The 15,602-nt window shown below is 46.2% G+C and overlaps 2 protein-coding genes across 2 annotated transcripts in view; both read left to right on the forward strand.

Moving 5' to 3' along the window:
• Window positions 1-142, forward strand: part of LOC139024131 (uncharacterized) — a 4,943-nt gene extending 4,801 nt beyond the window's left edge. Inside the window, exon 2 of the mRNA XM_070438600.1 lies at window positions 1-142. Coding sequence (XP_070294701.1) covers window positions 1-68 — 68 coding nt within the window. The 3' untranslated portion in view covers window positions 69-142.
• farp2 (FERM, RhoGEF and pleckstrin domain protein 2) overlaps window positions 1-15,602 on the forward strand; it is a 61,796-nt gene that overhangs the window by 23,904 nt on the left and 22,290 nt on the right. Inside the window, 5 exon segments of the mRNA XM_024136936.2 lie at window positions 13,407-13,600; window positions 13,903-13,992; window positions 14,178-14,311; window positions 14,636-14,717; window positions 14,995-15,232. Of these exon segments, the coding sequence (XP_023992704.2) occupies window positions 13,407-13,600; window positions 13,903-13,992; window positions 14,178-14,311; window positions 14,636-14,717; window positions 14,995-15,232 (738 nt within the window).

The following is a 15,602-nucleotide window of genomic DNA, read 5'->3' on the forward strand; positions in this document are numbered from 1 at the left end:
TTCTGCAGTGTCATGACCTGCAGGCCCTAGCCCTGGCGAATCTCTGGTGGACCCCCATTAACATGTGAAGGCCCTGGCCCTGGGGGAATCCTCTGGTGGACCCCCACATAACATGTGAAGGCCCTGGCGGAATCCTCTGGTGGACCCCACCAACTTAACATGGGGTCTGTAACCAGGCCTAGCCCTGGGGGAATCCTCTGGTGGACCCCCACATTAACATGTGAAGGCCCTAGCCCTGGGGAATCCTCTGGTGGACCTCCACATAACATGTGAAGCCCTGGGGAATCCTCTGGTGGACCTCCACATTAACATGTGAAGGGCCTGGGGGAATCCTCTGGTGGACCCCCACATTAACATGTGAAGGCCCTAGCCCTGGGGGAATCCTCTGGTGGACCTCCACATTAACATGTGAAGGCCCTGGGGAATCCTCTGGTGGACCTCCACATTAACATGTGAAGGGCCTGGGGGAATCCTCTGGTGGACCTCCACATTAACATGTGAAGGCCCTGGCCCTGGGGGAATCCTCTGGTGGACCTCCACATGAAACATGTGAAGGCCCTGGCGGAATCCTCTGGTGGACCTCCACATGAACATGTGAAGGCCCTGGCGGAATCCTCTGGTGGACGCTCCACATGAACATGTGAAGGCCCTGGGGAATCCTCTGGTGGACCTCCACATGAACATGTGAAGGCCCTGGCCCTGGGGAATCCTCTGGTGGAGCCCCACATTAACATGTGAAGGCCCTGGCCCTGGGGGAATCCTCTGGTGGACCTCCACAATGAACATGTGAAGGCCCTGGGGAATCCTCTGGTGGACCTCCACATTAACATGTGAAGGCCCTGGGGAATCCTCTGGTGGACCCCCACATTAACATGTGAAGGCCCTGGCGGAATCCTCTGGTGGACCCCCACATTAACATGTGAAGGCCCTGGGGAATCCTCTGGTGGACCTCCACTTAACATGTGAAGGCCCTGGGGAATCCTCTGGTGACCTCCACATTAACATGTGAAGGCCCTGGGGGAATCCTCTGGTGGACCCCACATTAACATGTGAGCCTAGCCTGGGGAATCCTCTGGTGACCCCACATTAACATGTGAAGGCCTGGCCCTGGGGAATCCTCTGGTGGACCCCCACATTAACATGTGAAGGCCCTGGGGAATCCTCTGGTGACCTCCACATGAACATGTGAAGGCCCTGGCCTGGGAATCCTCTGGTGGACCCCCACATTAACATGTGAAGGCCCTGGCCTGGGGAATCCTCTGGTGGACCTCCACATGAACATGTGAAGGCCCTGGCCTGGGGACCTCGTGACCACGACATTGAAGGCCCTATATAGGCAGTCCCTCTACTTACTTAGCTAACATTACACAATATTATTGTGGTTGGCGAAGATTTGAATATTCGCGGAACATTTTGAATCAGATTTGAATCTTTAATTTTGTGATTGGCGAACGGCCCCACTTCTCACTCATTTGACCTTTACTAGGCAATCACATTTGACCTTTACTAGGAGCAGTCACATTTGACCTATACTACTGTACGCTCAGTCACCAGTTGTACCTTTACTAGGCGGCCAGTCACCTTGACCTTTACTAGGCGGCCAGTCACATTGACCTTTACTAGGCGGCACAGTCACTTGACTTTACTAGCGGCGTCCATTGATGTAACTAGCCGTCAGCCTTCTAGCATGCTTACGCTTTACTAGATGCGGCCAGTGCACACCTTTGACCTTTACTAGGCGGCCAGTCACATTTGACCTTTACTAGGCGGCCAGTCACATTTGACCTTTACTAGGCGGCCAGTCACATTTGACCTTTACTAGGCGGCCAGTCACATTTGACCTTACTAGGCGGCCAGTCACATTTGACCTTTACTAGGCGGCCAGTCACATTTGACCTTTTTTAAACAGATCAATTGCAGCACTTACCCAGACATCATACCTACTAATGACTGGTCTCCTTCTAGCTCTGCTTTTGGGTCCAGGCTATGCTTGTGTTATTTGAAACAGGATATTTTAAGACTTTTCTGCCTCATAACAGTGGTCTGGCATTACAGTCGTCAGCTCGTGCTGCAACGCACGGCTCAGTAACAGTAAGAGCACAATACTGACGTCTTAAGTGGTCGAGTGCAGGGATAGAACGATATAATATGCTTCCTATGTGGCTTTACTTAATAATTGGAGCAATTGCTCTAAAGTTGTTTGTGGTCTTGAATCTGTCGGTACCATTATGGTGACTCTGTTCTTTGTTCACTCTTCCGTATCACTACGCGACACAGTCTTTGACCGTGCTTTATGATTTGGGCCTTTATGTCACAGCTCTGTACTGTTAGGTGCTTTACATTTGGGCCTTGCGTCACATGGGCTATTAGGTAGCTACCAGCTCTGTAGTGTTAGGCGCTTTGCATTTCAATTCCTTAATCTTTAACTTTTTTTGAAGGAAAATATTTCTTATGTTTTCAAGACACGTGGTGCTTATCAGAATAAAGACATTAAAATGTATTGCGACCGTGAATTATGGGTTGAGGGGAGAATATTTTCTAACAGCTGATCAGTATTGATTGCGTCTTCATTCTGAAATATATTTTCACCATCGGTTGGTTTAATTGTCTTTAACTGCATGGATGCAGGTTCAGAGACATATCAGCTTTGATTTTAAAAATATATTATTAGTATAATCGATTTTGATTCAGGGGATTCAGACACTGAGCCGTTCTCTTTGACTTAGAGATATGTGTTCTTTGTCTAAATTTAACACCCCTGAAAGTAAATTTGATTTTTAATTTAACAGCACTTTTCGTAACTAATAGTATTTTAATTAAAAAAAAAACATCTTAAATTTACAATTAAAAAAATGTTTAATTTTTTCTTTTCCTGCATTAATGGGGTCAAAAAAAAATCACATGCTTTGTGAATCATTTGACCTTTACTAGGCGGCCAGTCACATTTGACCTTTACTAGGCGGCCAGTCACATTTGACCTTTACTAGGCGGCCAGTCACATTTGACCTTTTTTAAACAGATCAATTGCAGCACTTACCCAGACATCATACCTACTAATGACTGGTCTCCTTCTAGCTCTGCTTTTGGGTCCAGGCTATGCTTGTGTTATTTGAAACAGGATATTTTAAGACCTTTTCTGCCTCATAACAGTGGTCTGGCATTACAGTCGTCAGCTCGTGCTGCAACGCACGGCTCAGTAACAGTAAGAGCACAATACTGACGTCTTAAGTGGTCGAGTGCAGGGATAGAACGAGTATAATATGCTTGCCTATGTGGCTTTACTTAATAATTGGAGCAATTGCTCTAAAGTTGTTTGTGGTCTTGAATCTGTCGGTACCATTATGGTGACTCTGTTCTTTGTTCACTCTTCCGTATCACTACGCGACACAGTCTTTGACCGTGCTTTGATTTGGCCTTTATGTCACAGCTCTGTACTGTTAGGTGCTTTACATTTGGCCTTTATGTCACAGCTCTGTANATTTGGCCTTTATGTCACAGCTCTGTACTGTTAGGTGCTTTACATTTGGCCTTTATGTCACAGCTCTGTAGTGTTAGGCGCTTTGCATTTCAATTCCTTAATCTTTAACTTTTTTTGAAGGAAAATATTTCTTATGTTTTCAAGACACGTGGTGCTTATTCAGAATAAAGACATTAAAATGTATTGCGACGTGAATGTTGGGAGGAGAATATTTCTACAGCTGATCAGTATTGATTGTCTGTCATTCTGAAGAATATATTAGTTCACCATCGTTGAGGTTTAATCTTGTAACCTGCATGGATGCAGGTTCAGACTTAGTACAGCTTTGATTTTAAATATATCGTTTTAAGTATAATCGATTTTGATTCAGGGGATTCAGACTGTAGCCGTCTCTTTGACTTGAAGATATGTGTTCTTTGTCTAAATTTAACACCCCTGAAAGTAAATTTGATTTTTAATTTTAACAGCACTTTTCGTAACTAATAGTATTTTACTTAAAAAAAAAAACATCTTAAATTTACATTAAAATATCTGTGATTGTCACATGCTTTTTGTGAATCAAAGATTAATATTTGTGTCATACCACTCAGATCTCAGGGGTAGTAATGAAATCAATGCTGATCCTTCATTAGTGTAACAGTCTTGTAAATCCTTCATTGGCGTAACATAGTGTAGTTGTATGTCAGTGTATTCTCTGTCTGAAAGAGGTTATACAGGCCCCGGGGACTGTTATAACGTATAGATATATAGCAGACTGCTGCTAAAGTTAGAAATTCAACATTGGATGCATCCCAAATGACACCCTATTCCCTACATAGTGCACTACTTTATACCCAAATGGCACCCTATTCCCTACATAGTGCACTACTTTTGACCAGAGCCATATGGCACTCTATTCCCTACATAGTGCACTACTTTTGACCAGAGCCATATGGCACCCTATTCCCTACATAGTGCACTACTTTTGACCAGAGCCCTATGACACCCTATTCCCTATATAGTGCACTACTTTTGACCAGAGCCCTCCTATAAAAGCACTACAATATGTGTTTTTATACGCCTTTATATCATGCTACTACTGTCTTGAAGATTTTGTTCCGTTGAGACATCTGCTGGACCATAATAACCTTGACTTTCCTGTCCGTTACCACGTCTGTCTTGAGTATCACACAGGTTCATGTTAGGTTCTGGGTTAACAAGAGTATGAGGCTGTATCGTTCTGTTGTTCTGCCCCTGAACAAGGCAGTTAACCTACTTCCTATAGGCCGTCATATCGCAGAGGTTTTTACGTCCTGTTGAGATTTATTAAGAAAAGACGTAGACGAATGAAACGAGACACAAGCACATTGTAGATTTGAGTCGGTGTAGATTTCAGTTTAAAGAATGTAGGCAGTGTTACGCTGAGGGAATGTTATACACGCCACAGCCAACAACGTGAATGTACTTTTTAACAAACCCATGTAACAAAATATATTACGTTTCTCCTTCAGTAATAACAGTAGCTAGTATGCCAATAGATTACAAACTGTTTAGATGTCTTAATGTACTATAAGCAAAGGTAGAAGCCCTGAGTAAACAGTAAGAAGCATTTATACTTAACCTGGTTTATATTCCTTCAGTGAAAATCATGGGGAATCAAGGAAGTTCTGAACAGAGTGATGAAAAATGAAGTTTTACTATGTCGCCGTATCATTGTGCTGGAAGTGATTTTTCATAACTCCTCGTATCTGTTACTTCATCTGATCGTTTACTGTAAACATGTTGCGTGAGGTTTTATACACAGCCTATAATCACTTCCTGTAGCGGCGTATGAGGCACTTCAAGACAATAACACTAACAGCCGCAGTAAAAAACAAGGGACTCTTCTCACTTTGGTCCTTCATCTTGTCACTTTTATATAACCTGCCATTTTGAGATTCATCTTAGCAGTTCATTATTATTATTATTTTTTCTATAAAATCATTTGATGAATGAACTGGTATGCAGCCATTACCATAGTGGGTCTAGTCCAGTGACGTATTGTGGTGTTGACATCCAAGCCACAGATATGTGTTGGGGTTTTCTGCTTGGGTCGGAGAAGGGAACAGTGGAACAGTGTGGAGAAACAATTGACTAGTTGCCATGGTAAATAAAGTCTTGTTGAATCGACATAAGGATGGGTCCCGATCGGCACCCTGTTCCCTACTTAGTGCACGATGGGCCTTGGTCAAAAGTAGTGCACGACATGGGTTATAGGGTGCCGTTTGGGGCGTAACCATAGAAATGGAGTCAGTGGACTGTTTCTCTACTTTGTTATGAGGAGGAAATTACAGCATCAATGTAAACTCCACAAGTCCCGTTTTTTTTAAAATTTCCTGTCATTTGAAGCAGCTAGCTTTAATCTGCCCAAAGGCCGTCTGTAGCGCGATAGTCTGCTCACTCGGAAGGTTATTTACATTTTTTTAATGTCATTTAGCAGACGCTCTTATCCAGAGCGACTTGGGGGTTTTACATTTACATTTACATTTAAGTCATTTAGCAGACGCTCTTATCCAGAGCGACTTACAAATTGTTTTAAGTGTTTTGCTCAAGGGCACATTGACAGATAAATTAAAAAAATTCACGTTGTCGGCTTGGCGATTCTAAACCAGCTGTAGTCTACGGACCTTTGGCCCTATTGTTTTGACTAATGTTGCTGAATTCCTTAAGCCTTATTGTTTGACTCATTGACTTAATATGTATTCATATAATGGATCGCTGATGCTTAGAGGTGAATTTTAAGATTGTTTTTAAATATTTGTGTGATTTTTCTACATGAATGTCAAAATGGGGTTTGGGGGGGGAGTATATTTGAGTGATTTCTACATGTGTTTATGAATGTAAAAGTGGGGGTGGGCGGGTAGTATATTTGAGTGATTTCTACATGAATGTCAAAATGGGGGTGGTGGGCGTATTCTACATGCATTTATGAATATTAAAAGGGCGGTGGAAACCGGGTACATCTAAAAAAAAAAAAAAAAATTATAATAATAATTTAAACCACTTGGCGATCAAGAAACCAACTAATATTTTAGCTGCTGAGTAAAACGGCTACGCTACGTTCTTTCTATTTTCTAAAACTCTACAACCCAGGTTCTCATTGTCATTTTGGTCGAATGTCCCCCCCCCCCCCCAAAAGGGTTCATAGAAGCGTGTTTGCGGAGCTTCGCTCTCTACCATCACAAGTGAGTCAAACAGCAGTCCTCTGAGCCTCCTAGAGAGGGTCGGGTCAAAGTTCAAATACCCAGAAAACACAAAAAAAAGAGTGCACAGATGGAGACCTTTGCATTTCCACTCATAGATGTTTAAACCTGTGGTTGTTGGCCTCTGTTAGAACATTTTGTCTTTGATTCGTGGCCTGCAGATTCCCCCCCCCTCCACCTCTCTTGAATCAAGTGCATGGTGTACTAAGAGACAATTATTCACCTAGCTTTTGATCTATTGTAGCTTGCAACTGGCACTTATAATGGCATCAAATAATGCAACACATTTCTTAATCAACATGTATGGTTACTGATTCTAAACAAAGTGTACTCTTACCTTTTTGTATGGTTTTTTTTCTCCTCTTAAGAATAAAGTAATCACTTTTGGGTACTTTTTTATTTTTTAATGTCAGACTTACAATTTATTTTAGACATTTTTGTTGATTTACTTTCAATCAAGGAAGCAGAGAATCATGTGCAGAAGAGGTTTTGGTGATCAATTCTGTGGCTTTGGAATTTGAATAATCCTCTACTGAATTTGACAGCCATCAACTGGATAATTACATTTTCTTTTCATGTTAGTGGATATTGTTAAATGAACATTTGAAATACAATATTGCATAAACGGATGGTGCTGACAACAAAGTGTTGATTTCAAWACTGTTTTAAACTGATGGATTTTTTTAGCTACAGCTAAAACCTGCCTATTCATCCCACTAAGACTGACTCGCTGACTCTTCACCTTGTCCAGGAGTGGAGGAGGAATGCTAGAAGTGGCATCTGGACGCTAGAGGCTTTAGAGAGATGAATTTGGATGGACCAATTCACCTTGTCCTCGCTCCACCTAACCYTACCTCAAAAACCCTCTAACCCTCAAGCAGCTACCCTGAACCCTCKAATGTTGCAGTGTTTAGTTAAGACACCAGCGCTGTGGACCACACTCTCACACTCAGGGGACGAACGGCTAGTGGGTTACCTGGTCCGGTACACCTTAGAGAAGTACACCACATTCTCAATAGGTCCCTTTGGTTACTAGGTCAAACAAATACATTAATAACAGTATCTAGTTTTGGGGAGACATTTCATCTTCAATTCTATGTCCTTTCGGAAATCGCTAACACTTTTTAATTGTTACATGTCCCTATCATTCCTATGGTTTTGTGTAACCACTGTGCCTGGCCAGAGCATGTCGTTTAGGATTAGGGCTTAAACTGGTGCTTAAACTGCAGGAGCTGTCTGCTTTGTTTAGAATTAGAGAATACAAAAAAAAACACATGTTCCTTATTTTAATCTAGTCTGTGTTCCAAGTGGCTCCCTATTCCCTATATAGTGCACTACTGTTTAACCAGAGCCATAGGGCTGCTCCTCAAGTACTACATTCCACAGCCTCTGTGTGTGTGTGTGGACATGTTCCCTGTTTAGACGGGCTCTCTGCCAAGTCATTCCACACAGCAAACCCCAACTCCCCCCTTCCTGTGACTGGACTGTCCATCTCCACTCCCCCCCCCCTTGCTGTGACTGGACTGTCCATACTCACTCCCCCCCCCCCCCCCTTCCTGTGACTGGACTTGTCCATCTCCACACTTTTTATCTGGTGTTCCTTTTCGTTTTCCTTTTCCCGCAGTGCGCGTGCACCCTGCTACGCCTTTTGTCTTGTATTCCTGTATTCTTTTTGTTGCTTGTCAGTTCCGTTGCGCGTTTATTTGTTTTTACCTGGTTGAGTTTTCGGCACGTATTGGCTGTCTTTAGCTCATGGTCTCTCCCCCCCTTCTGTGATGGACCTGTCCATCTCCACTCGCCTCCCGCCTTCCTGTGACTGGACTGTCTCTCCACTCCCCCCCTTCTGGACTGACTGTCATCTCCACTCCCCCTTCCTGTGACTGGACTGTCCATCTCCACTCCCCCCCCTTCCTGTGACTGGACTGTCCATCTCCACTCCCCCCTTCCTGTGACTGGACTGTCCATCTCCTCCCCCCTTCCTGTGACTGGACTGCCATCTCTCACTCCCCCCCCTCCTGTGACTGGACTTCCCACTCCCTTACCTGGACTGACTTGTCCATCTCCACTCCTCCCTCCTGTGACTGGACTGTCATCTCCACTCCCCCCCCCTTCCTGTGACTGGACTGTCCATCTCCACTCCCCCTTCCTGTGACTGGACTGTCCACATCTCCACTCCCTTCCTGTGACTGGACTGTCCATCTCCACCAGCCCCCCCTTTCCTGTGAACTGGACTGTCCATCTCCACTCCCCCTTCTGTGACTGGACTGTCCAGCTCCACTCCCCCCTTCCTGGTGACTAGACTGTCACTCCACTCCCCCTTCCTGTGATGGACTGTCCAGCTCCATCTCCCCTTCCTGTGACTGGACTGTCCAGCTCCACTCCCCCCTTCCTGTGACTGGACTGTCCAGCTCCACTCCCCCCTTCCTGTGACTGGACTGTCCAGCTCCACTCCCCCCCCTTCCTGTGACTGGACTGTCCAGCTCCACTCCCCCCCCTTCCTGTGACTGGACTGTCCAGCTCCACTCCCCCCCCCCCTTCCTGTGATGGACTGTCCATCTCCACTCCCCCCCCCTTCTGTGACTGGACTGTCCATCTCCACCCCCCCCTTCCCTGTGACTGGACTGTCCATCTCCACTCCCCCCCTTCCTGTGACTGGACTGTCCATCTCCACTCCTCTCCATCTGTAAAGACTTCAGACCAGGGATCATCAACTAGATCCAGCCTCGGGCTGATTTATATATATATTTTCTTGAGTGGATGGTCAGGGGCCGGAACATAATTACAAATAAGTGGTAGACTGAAGTTGACCTCAAGAAGTCCAAACAGATATGTCTGACCAAAACAATAATTTCAAACCTTTTTGACATTAGTATACGATCACGTCTCTCTGTGTGTGGGAATATTTGGGAACAGATTTACAAAATTAAAGTCACTTGGAGCTGATTTCCTGGTGTTGTACAGTCTTTATGTCCAACAATAAAACCACCCGTGGGCCGCCGGGTAAGAAACCCTGCGGTAGACGGTTCTATCTCCCCTTCTGTAGAGAGACTGCAGGCTGTGCTATCTATCTATCTCCTCAGTCTCCGCCCGTCCTGTTGTCCCCCGTGGGGCTGTAAAACAGTTAAACTATAAACCACCGCCTGTCTACCAGGCCGCCGCCGGGCTGTTCCGAGCTGTGACCCAGGGAACTGTTTCCAGGTCGGGGAGGAATCTTTTTTATTTTCTCTTCCTGGTCTGTCGTTCTGTTTCTCTTCTGTGAAAAATGGGAGAACAGCTCTGACTTTCTGTGGCTCTGTCAGGAAGAGTACAACCAAAACGTCTAGCTGGTGTGGAGTTTGATTCTCTCCACTTCCTCCAATGGGGAATCATCACACCGCAGCCTCCAATAGGGAATCATCACACCGCAGCCTCCTCCAATAGGGAATCATCACACCGCAGCCTCCAATAGGGAATCATCACACCGCAGCCTCCAATAGGGAATCATCACACCGCAGCCTCCTCCAATAGGGAATCATCACACCGCAGACTCTGGATGCTTCCCAAATGGCACCCTATTCCGTATTTGGTGCACTACTTTTGACTGGGGCCCATAGGGAATAGGGTGCACTACTTTTGACTGGGGCCCATAGGGAATAGGGTGCACTACTTTTGACTGGGGCCCATAGGGAATAGGGTGCATTACTTTTGACTGGGGCCCATAGGTAATAGGGTGCCATTTGTGAAGCAGCCTCAGTTCCCTTATTGAATTAGCTTCATATAAGAGCTGGTGATAAATCATTCTAGTAGACTGCAGCTCTGAAAACAATGGCTGGGGAGAGAGAATGTGGCAGCCATTATCTTTCTCTATTCATGTCAAACCGTGTGTGTGTCAATGTGAGAGCATGTGGGACTGTAACGAGAGTGTGTGTGTGTGAGAGAGCATGTGGGACTGTAACGAGAGAGCGTGTGTGTGAGAGAGCATGTGGGACTGTAACGAGAGAGCGTGCGCGTGTGTGTGTGTGTGTGTGTGTGTGTGTGTGTGTGAGAGCATGTGGGACTGTAACGAGAGAGCGTGTGTGTGAGAGCATTGAAAGATTTGTTTGAAGAACCCTGCTTCTATTGAAGGACACAGGACATTGTCATACAGTAACAGCCTGTTGCTTTATGGTTCTGTCAAATGGGATTAATACAGTTTGGATGAGCAATAATAACTTTATTAGCATATTTAATCCTATTTTTATAAAAAAAATTCAAATAGGTCCAAATATATCCTCGACCTATGATTCTGTACCTATTCCCTGAATTTATTTATCCTTTATTTAACTAGGCAAGTTAGTTAAGAACAAATTCTTATTTTCAATGACGGCCTAAGAACAGGGTTAACTGCCTTGTTCAGGGGCAGAATAACAGATTTTTACCTTGTCAGCTCGGGGATTTGAACTTGCAACCTTTCGGTTACTAGTCCAATGCTCTATCCACTAGGCTACCTGCCGCCCCTCCACTCTAACCACTAGGCCACACTGCCGCCCCTCCACTCTAACCACTAGGCCACCCTGCCGCCCCTCCACTCTAACCACTAGGCACCCTGCGCCATCCACTCTAACCACTAGGCCACCCTGCGCCCCTCACTCTAACCACTGGCCACCCTGCGCCCTCCACTCTAACACTGCCACCCTGCCGCCTCCTCTAACACTGGCACCTGCGCCTCACTCTAACCACTGGCCACCCTGCCGCCCTCCACTCTAACCACTAGGGCCACCCTGCCGCCCTCCACTCTAACCACTAGGCCACCCTGCGCCCTCCACTCTAACCACTAGGCACCTGCCGCCCTCCACTCTAACCACTAGGCACACCTGCCGCCCTCCACTCTAACCACTAGCCACCTGCCGCCTCCACTCTAACCACTAGGCCACCCTGCCGCCCTCCACTCTCCACTGGCCACCCTGCGCTCCCTCCGGCACTGCCCCTCCACTCTAACGGGCCATGCCGCTCACCAACCACTGGGCACCCTGCGCCCCTCCACTCTAACCCTGGCGCACCTGCCGCCCTCCACTCTAACCACTAGGCCCCTGCCGCCCCTCCACTCTAACCACTAGGCCACCCTGCCGCCCCAGAATGAAGGGGCCTTTCCCCTCTACTGTGTTGTTGCTTGGATGTTCCTCCCACCTTTTCCCCAAAAGCAGAGGCGTGTACAGTATAGAGCAGATCCCTCCTGTTCCCCCTGAGCACCACCTCCCTGCTGCCTCCTGTGGGATCCATTTAGAAATATACAAGCTTATTTTAATGTCATGTTAAGAGTGTGTTGTTTTCACTCATGCTGTGTGTAGAGAGAAATACTTTTTTTTGTTTGGGATAACAGAGGAGAGACGATGCGGTACTCCTGAAGTGTTGTCTGTCTCATTCATGGGTTTGATATATTTACTACATGACCAAAAGTATGGGGACACCTGCTCGTCGAACATCTTCCAAAATCAGGGGCATTAATATGGAGTTGGTCCCCCCCTTTTGCTGCTATAACAGCCTCCACTCTTCTGGGAAGGCATTAATATGGAGTTGGTCCCCCCTTTTGCTGCTATAACAGCCTCCACTCTTCTGGGAAGGCTTTCCACTAGATGTTGGAACATTGATGTGGGGACTTGCTTCCATTCAGCCACAAAAGCATTAGTGAGGTCGGGCACTGATGTTGGGCGATTAGGCCTGGCTTGCAGTCGGCCTTCCAATTTAKCCCAAAGGTTTATGGGGTTGAGGTCAGGGCTCTGTGCAGGCCAGTCAAGTYCTTCCACACCGATCTCAACAAACCATTTCTGTATGGACCTTGCTAYGTGAACGGGGGCATTGTCATGCTGAAACAGGAAAGGGCCTTCAAGATCTCCCATCACTAGCCCGAACCATGAAAAACAGCCCCAGACCATTATTCCTCCTCCACCAAACTTTACAGTTGGCGCTATGTATTGGGCCAGATAGCGTTTTCCTGGCATCCGCCAAACCCAGATTCATCCGTCGGACTGCCAGATGGTGAAGCGTGATTCATCACTCCAGAGTAGGTTTCCACTGCTCCAGAGTCCAATGACGTGAGCTTTACAGAGACTCACGCCCACACTTGACATTACCCATGGGGATCTTAGGCTTGTGTGCGGCTGCTCTACMATGGGAACCCATTTCAAGAAGCTCCTGACGAACAGTTCTTGTGCCGACGTTGCTTCCAGAGGCAGTTTGGAACTCGGTAGYGAGTGTTGCAACCGAGGACAGATGATTTTTACACGCTACGCCCTTCAGCACTCGGCGGTCCCCGTTCTGTGATCTCGTGTGGCCTACCACTTCGCGGCTGAGTCGTCGTTGCTCATAGACGTTTTCACTTCACAATAACAGCACTTAGAGTTGACTGGGGGCAGCTCTGACAGGGCAGAAATTTGACAAACTGACTTGTTGGAAAGGTGGCATTGTATGATGGGGCCATGTTGAAAGTCACTGAGCTGTTCAGTACTGACAATGTTTTTATCTGGAAATTGCATGGCTGTGTGCTCGATTTTTACCTGTCAGCAACGSGAGGGGCTTAAATAGCTGAATCCACTCATTTGAAGGGGTGTCCACATGCATCTGTGTGTGTGTGTATATATCGTGTGCAGCAGAGATGGAATATGAATTCAATCATTTCGAATTTGTAAAGACACATTTAGAAATGTAATTCATAGTTTGACGTGTTTTTGTTGCTCCTTCCCCTCTCCCAGGGTCCTCTATGGACAGCCCCCAGCTCTCCCCGTTCAACTCCAAGAGCTCTCCCCTCTGCCTGTCCCCCTCCTTCCAGATGTCTACGCTGAGTCTCCCGGGGGCGGGCCAGGCCCCCTCGCCCCTACAGAGCCCCATCCTRAGTGAGGTGGGCACCAACAGGCTAGAGGAGGAGGAGGAGGAGGGCAGGAGGAAGGTACACTGCCTGCCTCTATTGATCCTGTCAGTTGATTAATTAATCAACCGATCATTCAATCACATTTGTTTTAGGTAGATAATTTTTTTTTWACATGGTGATTGGGTGTGAATTCTTGTTAAATCATAATTGTAAATTGCTTTGCAATTTGCGCACGGTTTAATGTGGCATGAAATTTATCAGGGCCAAATTCACTTTATTTTAATCTTATGAGCTATATTTTCCATAAAGTTGTTTTGATATATTGGCTGAATACTGGTGTGTATCCAGTGTTGATATGACCTGATGGTCTCGTTCCTCAGCGATATCCCACTGACAAGGCCTACTTCATTGCCAAAGAGATTCTAACCACAGAGAGGACCTACCTGAAAGACCTGGAGGTTATCACAGTGGTGAGCGATACACGCAGTGTGTGTGTTTCAACTGTGGCTGTGTACAGTATTATGTTTGTATTTTATTTATTTTTAACTGCGGTAGCCTGGTCCCAGATCAGTTTGTGCAGTCTTTCCATAAGAATATGTTGGTAACAAGGCTTGTGTTCTAATGCTAAAATCTGTGTCCTTTTCTCTCCCGTCAGTGGTTCCGCAGTGCTGTGATCAAAGAGAACGCCATGCCAGAGGGTCTGATGGCCCTGCTGTTCTCCAACATCGACCCCATTTACGAGTTCCACCGGGGATTCCTCAAGGAGATCGACCAGAGACTAGCTTTATGGTCAGTGCTGCTCTCCTCACATGTATCTACATATACAAAAACATTAGACTAATGCTGTGGTAATCTACATATGTAAAACAGACTAATGCTGTGATAATCTACATATGTAAAACATTAGACTAATGCTGTGGTAATCTTATCAAATGAGAAGATCTATGTTATACTAAGCCTTCTGACAAAGGGAAGAGTACGGCAACACTGAAAGATGGAACGCAGCAAATCTATTTTAATTTTTTTTAAATGAGACTTTTTTTTCTTTTTTCTGCCAAAGCTACAGTATGTAGTAAAAAGTATTTATTTTTTGGGTGGTTTGTTTGTGACCAGGGAGGGGCGCTCTAACGCTCATGTGAAGGGAGACTTCCAGAGGATTGGAGACGTCATGCTGAGGAACATGTGTGCTCTCAAGGTGAGCCTGGACTCACCACCTGGTTGTTCAGACGGGTTACTACTACTACACACTATAGTCCGATGGGAGACTGCTGCTGTACAACACAGGGATGGAAAGTGATGGGATAAACCGTTTTAACTCCATTGTCATGTGTAAGCTTAGTACTGCATCTGTTTACGTCAAGTTTGGAAAGGGAAGTGATTTTTAACACGGTGTCCACACTAACTCAGACCATTAGCGTGTTTTTATAAAGGGATCCCTGCTTTGCGCTTGTTCTTCCTGCTTCTCTCCTCAGGTGTTTACCAGCTACCTGCAGAAACACGACGAGGTGCTGACCGAGCTGGAGAAGGCCACCAAGCGCCTGAAGAAGCTGGAGACGGTGTATAAGGAGTTTGAGCTTCAGAAGGTGTGTTACCTGCCTCTCAACACGTTCCTGCTGAAGCCCATCCAGCGCCTCATGCACTACAAACTGATCCTAGAGAGACTGTGTAAACACTACAGCCCAGACCACCTCGACCACAACAACTGCAGAGGTGAGAACGATACGTGGCTGATGGGTGGGAGATTCCTCAGGGGACCACAGTGCTGGCTGATGGGTGGGAGGTTCCTCTGAGCTGTCACTTTGAGAACGCTACATGGCTGATGGGTGGGAGATTCCTCAGGGGACCACAGTGCTGGCTGATGGGTGGGAGGTTCCTCTGAGCTGTCACTTTGAGAACGCTATGTGGCTGATGGGTGGGAGGTTCCTCTGAGGACAATAGAGCTGTCACATTGACAGTCAGATCATAGTAATAGAATCCAGAGAATGGGCGTGCCCTTTTTTAAGTTAAAGATGGCATAATGGGTGGACTGGCAGCCATTGCGAGTGTACCTGTGAGTTTACCAGTCAAATTGCCAGGGTTA

The sequence above is a fragment of the Salvelinus sp. IW2-2015 genome, unplaced genomic scaffold (assembly GCF_002910315.2).
Source record: "Salvelinus sp. IW2-2015 unplaced genomic scaffold, ASM291031v2 Un_scaffold1056, whole genome shotgun sequence".
Classification (NCBI taxonomy): domain Eukaryota; kingdom Metazoa; phylum Chordata; class Actinopteri; order Salmoniformes; family Salmonidae; genus Salvelinus; species Salvelinus sp. IW2-2015.